Here is a 12,500-nt window from a genome sequence, read left to right on the forward strand (position 1 = left end):
TCTATCTATCTATCTATCTATCAATCATCTATCTACTGTATCTGTCTGTCTGTCTATCAATCATGTATCTACTGTGTGTCTATCTATCTATTCATCTGTCTATCTATCTATCTATCTATCTATCTATCTATCTATCTATCTATCTATCTATCTATCTATCATCTATCTACTGTGTGTGTCTATCTATCTATATCTATCTATCTATCTATCTATCTATCTATCTATCTATCTATCTATCTATCTATCTATCTATCTATCTATCTTACTGTATCTATATATCTATCTATTATCCATCCATCCATCATCTATCTTCCATCTGTCTGTCTGTCTATGTCTGTATCTATCTATCTATCTATCTATCTATCATCTATCTACTGTGTGTGTCTATCTACATATAAGTATATTTTCTTCAAAATATGTTGTTTTATCTATGACAATTGTTTGTGTATACTGTTGTGACAAAAAGAAATAATAAAAAAAAATACCCCAGCCAGCTTTGGGATTCTGGGAGTTGAAGTCCTCCAGGCTTAAAGTTGCCAAGGTTGGAGACCCCTGTTCTAGTTCAACTCCTTGCTCAAGCAGGAGACCCTAAGCGATTTCCCCTCACTATTCCACCCACATTAGAGGACTTTATTGGGGGTTTTATTTTATCCAAGATTTCCGCTTGCTCTGAATTCTGAAACGCGGCAGGGACTTCAAATGCAGGTTTACCTTATCGCATCGGTACTCTCCAAACTTCACCCCTCGGACAATCTGCTGGTAAATGAGATTGGTGGCGACGTAGTCTTCGGTGGGATTGTGCCAGGGGGTGAAGATTTCCTTTCTGAAGAAGAGTCGCCAAGGGGCGTTGCGTTCCTGGGCGCCCTGCTCCTTGGCAAACTGCTCGCACTGAGAGATGGCATCCATGACGTGGTCGCTGCCACTTCCAAGGGAAGAGACCTGGCGAGGAAGAGAGAAAGAGAAAGCCAGGTGGGTGACTTTGGGCCAATCCCCAGGAGATGGTGAGTTCTAGTCCTGCCTTAGGCATGAAAGTCAGCTGGGTGACTTTGGACCAATCACCAGGAGACAGTGAGTTCTAGTCCCACCTTAGGCATGAAAGCCAACTGGGGGACTCTGAGATAATTGGCTTGAGACAGTGAGTTCTAGTCCCGCCTTTGGCATAAAAGCCAACTGGGGGACTTTCGGCCAGTCACCAGGAGACGATGAGTTCTAGTTGCACTTTAGGCATGAAAGCCAGCTGGGGGACCGTAGCCCAATCACCAGGAGACAGTGAGTTCTAGTCCTGCCTTAAACACGAAAGCCATCTGGGGAACTTTGGGCCAATCACCAGGAGACGGTGAGTTCTAGTTCCGCCATAGGCATGAAAGCCAGCTCTGTGACTTTGGGCCAATCACCAGGAGACGGTGAGTTCTAGTCCTGCCTTAAACACGAAAGCCATCTGGGGAACTTTGGGCCAATCACCAGGAGACGGTGAGTTCTAGTCCCGCCTTAGGCATGAAAGCCAGCTCTGTGACTTTGGGCCAATCACCAGGAGACGGTGAGTTCTAGTCCCGCCTTAGACACGAAAGCCATCTGGGGAGCTTTGGGCCAATCGCCAGGAGACGGTGAGTTCTAGTCCCGCCTTAGGCATGAAAGCCAGCTGGGTAAGCAGTTAAACCAAGGTTTCCCAACCTATTTCAAGTTTAAAACGTGTGGACTTCAACTCCCAGAATTCTCCAGCCTCACCTTGAGGTTTTTTCTCCCATTGCGGGTTCCTACCTTGTCAAAGAGCGCGATGTAAAGGGAGAAGCCAAAATGGTCCTTCAGGCTGATCTTGTCGGCCAACGAGCTGCAGAGCTCTTTAGCCGTAGTGGCTGAATCGGTTAACAAGGTCTTGGTGGTGCCGTCCATAAATGTGACGGGAAGCATGATCGGCTTCTTGGATTTGGTCGCCTGGGAGAGGAACGCAAGTCAACAACACACAACAATTGCAATCTGAAGCAATCCGAAGAGAAAATTTGGGCTGCGCCTGAGTTGCAGCTTTGCATGCAATGTTGAGGTAGTCCTCGACTTACGACTGGTCGCTTAGCGATGATTCAAAGTTACAACAAACTCCCAAAAAGTTACCTAAGTTACCACCCCCCTCCATGGTCACATGACCAGTCTGAAGACATCTGAACGCAATATGCCATGTTTTTGCCTGAAACCAGCATTTTCTTCAAGTTTTGGACTAAGTCGAAGTCCTTGACTTACAAATCGTTCGTTTAGTGACCGTTCCAAGTTACAACGGCACTGAAAAAAGTGACACAGGACCCATTTTTCACACTTACGACCATCACAGCATTCCCCGTGATCAGGTGAGCCAAATTCAGAGGCTTGGTAGCTGACTCATATTTATGACGGTCGCAGTGTCCCATGACTGGCATCATGCGATCCCCTTTTGTGACCTTCCGACAAACCAAGTCCATGAGGAAGCCAGATTCATTTAACAAAACGCGCCACTAACTTAACAATGGCAGCGATTCAGTTAACAACGGTGGCAAGAAAAGTCGTAAAACGGGGCAAAACTCCGTTAACAGATGTCTCACTTAACCAAAATTTGGAGTCGTAAGTCGAGGACTACCTGCAGAAAAGAAAGAAGCGAAAACATTGGCCCGCGTCTGGCCAATGGGCATTTGCAAGCTGCCAATGGCCACCATTTTGTGAGTGCGCCCACTGCAAGCCTTCCAAAAGGGCTACCTGAAGCTCCAGCCAGCTTGGGGGCTGCGTCCTGGTCCCGTTGACAAACGTCCTTCTAAGCCTCTCTTCACAATACGGGCCGTACCCCGGGGGACCCCCGATAATGAAGTTCCTTAAATACTGTTGTGGAAACACAAAGCCAACACACACACAAATTTAGTCATATCGGATACATTTTGGAAAACAAAATCAGAAATGTTGGCCCGTAATTTAGCCTAGTTCTTCATTCGCAATTTTAACATGGGTGGTTTTATTAGGGTTTATTTTATATATTATTAGTTTTAAATTATTGGGCCAAATTTTGAATTAGATTTTTAATAATGTTCTTAACGTTTGTTTCTGTGCGATTTTATCTTGGCTGTAAACCACCCTGAGTCTTCGGAGAAGGGCGGTATAGAAATGTGATATTTTATCAGATATTTTATTAGATATTTTATTAGATATTTTATTATCTAATATTTTATTATTAGATAAATTATTATTTATTATAGATATTTTATTAGAAATGTAATAAATTTAATGCATATCACATCCAGGATTTTTTTGGAAATACCGTATTTTTCGGAGTAAAAGACGCACCTTTCCCCCCCAAAAAAGAGGGTGAAAATCTGGGTGCGTCTTATACTCTGAATGTAGCCCCGCCCAGCTTCTCAAAAGGAGGTTTCAAAGACTGAAAAAAGCATAAGAAACAAAGCTTCAGGAAAAAAGCCCCCAAACAGAGCATCAGAAAAAAAGCCTCCAAACAGAGCTTCAGAAAAAAAGCCTCCAAACAGAGCTTCAGAGGCTCTTTTTCTGAAGCTGTTTCAGAGGCTTTCAAGAGCCTGAAAAAAAAAGCCCCAAAAAAACAAGGCACAAAACTCACAATCAAGGAACCTGTTGCTAAAATTCACCTCTGGGAACAGCTGATTGGGGGTATTCCGGGGAGGCCAATCCACCTGCCCATTAGCTTTTTTTGTATTTTCCTTCCCAAAAACTAAGGTGCGTCTTATACTCCGAAAAATACGGTATATTGATTTATTAGCTCAATTACCAGCAACATTAAATAATAAAAGGAAAGGGGGAAAAAACAGGAAATATAATCAGGATCAAGAAAATAGGTGCAGTTATATATATTGGCAATTATAAAATAGATCATATAGGGTATACTCTAAACATCTTATTAGGACAACACCCTGTTTATTTATCTAACACTAATTGTTGTTGTTAGTTGTGAAGTCGTGTCCGACCCATCGCGACCCCATGGACCAATTTCCTCCAGGCCTTCCTGTCCTCTACCATCCTCTGGAGTCCATTTAAACTCACGCCGACTGCTTCAGTGACTCCATCCAGCCACCTCGTTCTCTGTCGTCCCCTAATTATTAATACTAATAAAACTATACATTCAAATGTTCAATGTACATCCAGGAATTTTTTGAAATTTATTTATTCGCTCAATTGCCAGCAACATTAAATAATAAAAAGGAAAGGGGAAAAAAAACCAGGAAATAGAATCAGGCTCAAGAAAATAGGTGCAGTTATATATTGGCAATTATGAAATAAATCAAATATAATATACTTTAAAGCAGGAGTCTCCAACCTTGGTCCCTTTAAGACTTGTGGACTTCAACTCCCAGAGTCCCTCAGCCAGCAAAGCTGGCTGAGGAACTCTGGGAGTTGAAGTCCACAAGTCTTAAAGGGACCAAGGTTGGAGACCCCTGCTTTAAACGTATTAGGATAACACCCTGTTTATTCATCTAACACTAATAAAACTAATATAATAAAGCTCTAAATTAAAATATTAGCTCTTCCCCCTCTTCCTCCCCAACGTTTTCCTATTTACGTTTGTATTTTGTATCTTCTTTTATTTTATAGCTCAGTAAAAAAATGAAATATTCAATGGACATGCAGGAATGCAAAGTGACAGCAATGGCCCTATCTTCTCTGTTCCTTCCTCCAAAAACAACAACCCTGTGAGGTAAATTGGACTGAGGGAAAAGGGCTGATCTCTAGGGCTAAGGGTGGATTTGAACTCAGGTCCCCCCAGTGGGTAAACCAGCTTGACTCGCTCCTCTCTCTGGCAGCCCCTCAAATATTGGAAGATGCTTTCATGTCTCTCCTGGTCCCTCTCTTCACTAGACTAGCCAGGCCCAGTTCCTGCAACCGGTCCATCGTATGTTTTAACCTCCAGTCCCCTCATCATCCTGGTTGCTCTTCTCTGCTCTTCTCTTTCTAAAGTCTCCACATGCTTTTTATAGTGTGGTGACCAAAACTGGGTGCAGTACTCTAGGTGTGGTCTTACTAAGGCTTTACAGAGTGGTATTAGGACCTCCCTTGATCTTGATTGCATCCTTCTATTAATGCAATTTAGGATTGCGTTGGCTTTTTTGGCTGCCTCCTCAAACTGTTGGCTCATATTTATTTATTTATTTATTTATTTACTTCCTTCCTTCCTTCCTTCCTTCCTTCCTTCCTTCCTTCCTTCCTTCCTTCCTTCCTTCCTTCCTTCTTTCCTTCCTTATTTATTTCGTCATACAGTATATATAAGCATAAACATGAAATACTTATACAATATATAACCATATATATGAGTAGGAGTATGTAATAACTATATTAATTGGATATAACCAGTGGTGGGATTCAAGTAATTTAACAACCGGTTCTCTGCCCTAATGATTTCTTCCAACAACCAGTTCACCAAACTGCTCAGAAAGTTTAACAACCGGTTCTCCCGAAGTGGTGCGAACTGGCTGAATCCCACCACTGGATATAACGAAAGGAAACAATAGGACAGGAACGGTAGACACGTTGGTGCTCTTATGCACGCCCCTTACAGACCTCTTAGGAATGGGATGAGGTCAATAGTAGACAGTTTTTGGTTGAAGGTTTGGGGATTTTGGGAAGAGACCACAGAGTCGGGTAGTGTTTAACTGGTTTAACTATTTAACTGGTTGTCCACTAAGATTCCAAGATCCCTCTCCCAGCGACTGCTATCAATCCTGGGTTCACCCAATCTATATGTGGACTTTTGGTTTTTTTCTTGCCTAGGTGATGTGTGAGCAACACAAAATGGAAAGGAGCAACCTTCTCTTGATCTTGATGATGACCCAACAAATTGCAACGTCCAGGCGTCATCTCCTCCCAAATGCAAACAAAGATGGAATATGCCAGCCTTTCTCATCCAGGCAGGTTCTCGGAGGCTCTTGGAAACCCAACTATTTCCCTCAAAGATATTCCCATCACCCAGGCCAAGAAGGTAGCCCCGTCCTTGACTTACCTTGACAAATTTCTCAGAGGGGGCGAAACAGCCCACGCATAAGGACACCAGGATCCATCCTCTGGCGTGGCTGTTTTTGGAAGGATTTTGGGTCAGCTGTTTGCAGATTTGGCAGTAGATTTCATCTCTAGAAGAAGAAGAAGAAATGAATGATGTGATCCAACTTCACCTGCTAATCAAATCCATTTGAAAAATCTTGGGGGGGAGGTCTCCAAATCTTGGAATCTCCAAATCCAGGAGTCTGGAAATCTTGGAAAGTTCTTCATATTTTGGAATCTCCAAATCTTGGAATCTCCAAATCCAGGAGCCTGGAAATCTTGGAAAGTTCTCTAAATTTTGGAATCTTCAAATCTTGGAATCTTCAAATCTTGGAATCTTCAAATCTTGGAGGCTCCAAATCTGGGAGCTTGGAACTTGTGGATTCTCCAAATCGTGGATTCTCCAAATCTTGGACTCTCCAAATCCAGGAGTCTGGAAATCTTGGAAAGTTCTCCAAATTTTGGAAAATTCTCCAAATCTTAGAATTTCCAAATCTGGGAATCTGGAACTCTTGGAAAGTTCTCCAAATTTTGGAAAGTTCTCCAAATTTTGGAAAGTTCTCCAAATTTTGGAAAATTCTCCAAATCTTGGAATCCCCAAGTTTGGAGTCTCCAAATCTTGGAAGGTTCTCCAAACCCACTGAGATATAAATGAAAGACCAAAGGGGTCCACAGGATAGATTCAAAGAAAGTAGTGATGGTACCCAAGGTGTCCTGATTGAAAGTCCATCTGCTTTCAATGTTTACTATAGGACTTTGATTACATGGTTGTGTCACCATCTTGACGTTTTGGTTTTTTTTGACCTCTTTCCTGTTACGGCCTTTAGATATTAGGGCACAACGCTTCTCTGATGGCAGTTGATTGCTGTCATTTTGGGGTACACCTCTGCAATGCACACCTCGAGCATTTATACTCCCCCTGTTGTGACTCGTCCTCCCTTCTCTCCTCAGCTGGGCCCCTCCCGTCTCCAACCGGGCCTTTTATCAGACTCCGAGTCTGATAATGAAGATGAAAGGCCTGTCATGACTCCAGCCCCCGGCCCTGGCCCCATGCCCGGAGAGGATTCAAGGAATGAAAGGACAAGCCCGATAAACCTCACTCATACAACGTGTGTTCCTTTGGCTCAGCCTTCAGAGCAGGAAGCCAGCCAGATGGTGGAATTACCTGGGCATACTCCCTCTGACCCCTCCCTTTCCCAGATGCTGACAGCAGATCCAGCTGAAGACAATTTAGTATGGGAGGACTCTCGCTTCCGGAGATCTGAGAGGCGACGCCAGCAGAAGGAAGGGTGGGGCAGGCCTGGATAAAAACTGAGTCATGTAGCCACACCCCACAGCCTATATAAAGGACCTGCTTTTGGCGTTCCAACCTTGAGTCAAGCAAAGTCTTATCAAGTTTGCTGATATCGGACTCTATTGCTGAAGTCACAACTTGGACTCCTGCCTGCCCTGATAAACCTCGAAGGAACTTGGCAAGCTGCAAAGGCTTCGTTGTCAAGTTTGTTACGGACTTCCTTGACTCCTTCATCGGAGTGGGACACGACACCCCCCCCTCCCGATTTCTAACCTTAAAGTTGGCCTCAGGATACCGTTTCCAATAATGAAATGCAGTTTCTCCAAATTGGAGGTTGGGCGGTCTTCCAGCATGCTGTTCCCCTGGACGGTGGACTCGCCATCGTGAAGGCGTTTGGTCACCTGATGAAGCAACAGGACACGGGTACAATTTGTGAAATAGGTCAACATGGCAGAATTCCCAGTCCTCAACCCAAGGCAAGCTGGAACGTGAGGAGGACTCATTTCTTCACCCTGTTGAGAATGAAACTCCACAAAGTTGGCAAATTTAAGACTTGTGGACTTCAACTCCCAAAATTCCCCAGCCAGCATGGCCAACTGAGGAATTCTGAGAGTTGAAGTCCACAAGTCTTTAATTCTGGGAGTTGATATCCACAAGTTTTAAAGTTTTTATTTTTTTTTATTTTTTATTTGCATTTATATCCCGCCCTTCTCCGAAGACTCAGGGCGGCTTACACTATGTCAAGCAATAGTCTTCATCCATTTGTATATTATATACAAAGTCAACTTTTATTGCCCCCAACAATCTGGGTCCTCATTTTACCTACCTTATAAAGGATGGAAGGCTGAGTCAACCTTGGGCCTGGTGGGGCTTGAACTTGCAGTAATTGCAAGCAGCTGTGTTAATAACAGACAGACTTAGTCTGCTGAGCCACCAGAGGCTCATTCCACCAAAGTTGGAATGTGAGAAGGATTAGTTTCTTCAGCCTATTCTCAATCTATGAAGACCAGGGCTAATTGAAGACCTGTGGACTTCAATTCCTAGAATTCCCCAGAATTCCTCTCCAACTGGCTGAGGAATTCTGGGAGTTGAAATCTACAAGTCTTAAAGTCGGACTGTGAGGAGGACTTGTTTCTTCACCCTATTCTCAATCTATCTAGATCAGGGCTCTTCAAAATTGGCAAATTGAAGACTTGTGAACTTCAGTTCCCAGAATTCCCCAGCCAGCATGGCTGGCTGATGAATTTTGGGAGCTGGAAGTCTACTAGTCTTAAATTCTGGGAGTTGAAGTCCACAAGTTTTAAAGTTGCCAAGTTTGGAGACCCCTGATCTAGAGCAGTGATGGTGAACTTGTGACAATGTGGGTCTTCACATTTACAACTAACACAACTTTCCCACGGTAATTTGACTGTGATCCAAGGGTTCGACAAGTTGCTCGCATTTATGATGGTTGCAGCCTCCTGGGATCACCTGATCCTTTTGTGATCTTCCCAGCCGGCTTCCGACAAGCAAAGTCAATGGGGGGAAGCCAGATTCATTTAACGAACTGCACGATTCACTTAACAGCTGTGATTCGCTTAGCAACCGTGACAAAAAAAAGGTTGTAAAGTGGGCCATGTCTCACTTAACAACTGTCTCAGGTTAACAATGGAAATTTTGGGTTCAATTGCGGTCATAAGTTGAGGACTACCGGTATTATCAAGATTTTGCCCTTTGTTTCTAACTTACTGCAATGACAGTTCTAGCAAAACTTCTTTGTGGGACTCTAACAGAGATGATATTCAGGAGGCGGTTCGGACTGGTTCACCTGAACTGGTAGTGGAAATTGCAGGTCAGCACAGCCACCTACCCCTGCTTTACACCATCCTATTTAGATGTTGTGTCTGCGCCCCGGGCCTCCTACCAGAAAGTGACTTGGAAAGTGAGGGGGAAGGGCCATCAGGACTTACCTCGGGCTTCCCTGGCTCAGCTCCAGGAGCCAGAAGCAGGCCAGGTGGAAGAGATAACCGTCCCCTGACTCTTCCCCCCCCAGGCCACGCCTCCAGACCCAGCTGATGGCAATCAGGCCTGGCTGGACCCTAGGTTTCGTAGGCAGGAGAGGCGGGAACAACAGAAGCAGGGGTGAGGCAGGCCTAGGAAGTGCTGAGTCATGGAGCCACACCCCACAGGATATAAAGGCAGCAAGAACTGCTGTGCCTCTTCGTAGCAGGCAAATCAACTGATTAACTAAGAGCTGAAGTTTGTTCCTGGGTGACTCATCGGCGTTGAGGGAGATAACAGAGACACTTGGCATACGCTCGCTATTTTGCTGCCAGAGCTGATAGTGCCGGCTAATTAACCCATCACTCGGACGGAGGCGAAGGAGGACAGAACATTAGGCATGTTTTTAAGGTCGGGCGCATGCACGGAAGGCGCTTGAGTGAGCAAAGCGCGTGTGCAGAAGGCGGGTACACGCGTGAACTGGGCGTGCCCGTGCATGAAGCGAGCCTGCGGACACATGGCGAACCGGTAGTAACCTAATCTGAAACCCACCGCTGGACTGTAACCTGGCAAAAGCCAAGTTTCTCCACTCGGATTGTGATCGGATGGCTGGATGGTGGCTTAAGCACGAGACGAGTGACTTACCTCTTCGGTTAACTTTGATTTTTTCTTGAGGGTTAAAGAGACCAATTTCTGTCGCACGCTGCTCTTCTTATGGCCATCTAGGTGGGCACTCTGTAAAAGAAATTATCCCAGTGTCAGAAATAATCATACCTTAACCCAATATTTCTCAACTTTGGCAACTTTAAGACGGGTGGACTTCAACTTTCAGAATTCCCCTATCAAGCATAGGCTTATATTTCTTTGCATTTCTATTTCTTGGTTTCATTTCTATCATTTCTAGGTTCCCCCCCCCCCCGGATTTCTATTTCCTTATTTCTTTTCTGTTATTTCTATTTCTTCCTACTTCTATTTCCTTATTTATTTTCTTTTTAGCTGTACTCCATTCTACTTCTATTTCCTCATTTCATTTCTATCATTTCTGGGTTTTTTTTTCCTCTTCCGATTTCTATTTCCTTATTTCTTTTCTGTTATTTCTATTTCTTCTGACCCCTATTTCCTTATTTCATTTTCTTTTTATTTCTACTCCATTCTACTTCTATTTCCTCATTTCATTTCTATCATTTCTGGGTTTTTTTCCCCCCTTCCGATTTCTATTTCTTATTTCTTTTCTGTTATTTCTATTTTGCTACCAACCTGCCTTCCATTGAGGACCTGTATACTGCACGAATCAAGAAGAGGGCCGTGAAAATATTTGCAGATCCCTCGCATCCTGGACATAAACTGTTTCAACTTCTACCCTCAAAACGACGCTATAGAGCACCGCACACCAGAACAACTAGACACAAGAACAGTTTTTTCCCGAAGGCCATCACTCTGCTAAACAAATAATTCCCTCAACACTGTCAGACTATTTACTGAATCTGCACTACTATTAATCGTTTCATAGTTCCTATCACCAATCTCTTTCCACTTATGACTGTATGACTATAACTTGTTGCTGGCGATCCTTATGATTTATATTGATATATTGACCATCAATTGTGTTGTAAATGTTGTACCTTGATGAACGTATCATTTCTTTTATGTACACTGAGAGCCTATGCACCAAGACAAATTCCTTGTGTGTCCAATCACACTTGGCCAATAAAATAAAAAAAATCTATTCTATTCTTATTTTATTTTCTTTTTATTTCTACTCCATTCTACTTCTATTTCCTTATTTCATTTCTTAGGTTTTCTATTTCTTTCTATTTCCTTATTTAATTTCAGTTTCACGCTGCTCCAGATACCTTTAAATATTGCTATCAGATCGACTAGCTCAAACCAAGAAACAGACTCCACATAAATGACAGGAATTCTACGTATTTAAAGTATAATAACAGAACCTCGAAAGCATGGCAGACATTTTTTCCCTCTCCCCTTATAGAAGAAAGATAAACAAAGGTGGACAAACTTCAGTGCTTTCCTCACTTCTGTTTGTCTGGGCTCAATTGACGCTTATCTAATGGTTGTTGAATTCCTTCTGCAAGGACACCTCTGTCCTGTGGTTGCTATTCTATGAGTATCTTGTTCTTCTTTTACCAAAACAACAGAAATGGGTCTTGCCAGCTTCTTACTTACTTCTCCTTCACTTTGAAGGGCCTGGAGTTCTTTCTTGTAGGACTTCTTCCCCAGCGTCTCGTAAATTTTGGTCATGACCGGGATCTTCTCGCTGCCGTCGCTCATCGCGGTGTGATATTTCGGCTCAGGGAGGTCCCCCATAAAGCGGAGAATGGTGATCCACACCGCGAGGGCTGCCTGGAAAGGAAATCCAGGTAGTCCTTGACTTACGACCGCAACTGAGCCCCCCTCCAAATTTCCGTCGCTAAGCAAGGCCGTTGTCTAGTGAGTTTTTCCCCCGTTTTACGACCTTTCCTTCCACGGGGGTTATGTGAATCACTGCAATTTTTAATTTTTTTTAATTTATTTTTTTATTTGCATTTATATCCCGCCCTTCTCCGAAGACTCAGGGCGGCTTACACTATGTCAAGCAATAGTCTTCATCCATTTGTATATTATATACAAAGTCAACTTATTGCCCCCAACAATCTGGGTCCTCATTTTACCTACCTTATAAAGGATGGAAGGCTGAGTCAACCTTGGGCCTGGTGGGACTTGAACTTGCAGTAATTGCAAGCAGCTGCTGTTAATAACAGATTGCATTAGTCTGTCGAGCCACCAGAGGCCCTAATTGTTAAGTTAGCCACACGGTTGTTAAGTGAATCGGGCTTCCCCATTGACTGTAGTTGACAAAAGGTCGCATAAGGGACACTGAGATTGTCATAAATAGGAACCAGTGGCCAAGCGTCCGAATTTTGATCACCTGACTGTGGGAAACCAGTGGTTGTAAGTGTGAAAAATGCTCATAAATCCCTTTTTTCAGTGCTGCTACAACCTCAAACGGTTGCTAAACGAACAGTCGTAAGTCCCTTTTTTCAGTGCTGCTGCAACCTCAAACGGTCGCTAAACGAACGGTCGTAAGTCGAGGACTACCTTCAAGAAGCCAGAGATCTCCACAACCTGCCCTTTTATTCGCTCCCAAGCTGTCCAAGGAAACTCACCAGCTGGTCGCCTTCATCCTCGTGGTACAACAGGGGTTGTTTCAGAGGCCGAC

General features: G+C 43.7%; 1 protein-coding gene across 1 annotated transcript in view; it reads right to left on the reverse strand.

Annotated features, from left to right (window-relative positions):
• Positions 1-12,500, reverse strand: part of MYO7A (myosin VIIA) — a 139,980-nt gene that overhangs the window by 51,635 nt on the left and 75,845 nt on the right. The window contains exons 23-30 of the mRNA XM_058185114.1: positions 12,448-12,500; positions 11,468-11,644; positions 9,929-10,018; positions 7,577-7,704; positions 5,972-6,098; positions 2,719-2,838; positions 1,759-1,932; positions 712-939 (exon numbers count right to left, since the gene is read on the reverse strand). The exon at positions 12,448-12,500 is cut by the window's right edge and continues 151 nt beyond it. Of these exons, the coding sequence (XP_058041097.1) occupies positions 712-939; positions 1,759-1,932; positions 2,719-2,838; positions 5,972-6,098; positions 7,577-7,704; positions 9,929-10,018; positions 11,468-11,644; positions 12,448-12,500 (1,097 nt within the window). The remainder of the gene's footprint in view (positions 1-711; positions 940-1,758; positions 1,933-2,718; positions 2,839-5,971; positions 6,099-7,576; positions 7,705-9,928; positions 10,019-11,467; positions 11,645-12,447) is intronic.

The sequence above is a fragment of the Ahaetulla prasina genome, chromosome 5 (assembly GCF_028640845.1).
Source record: "Ahaetulla prasina isolate Xishuangbanna chromosome 5, ASM2864084v1, whole genome shotgun sequence".
Classification (NCBI taxonomy): Eukaryota; Metazoa; Chordata; class Lepidosauria; order Squamata; family Colubridae; genus Ahaetulla; species Ahaetulla prasina.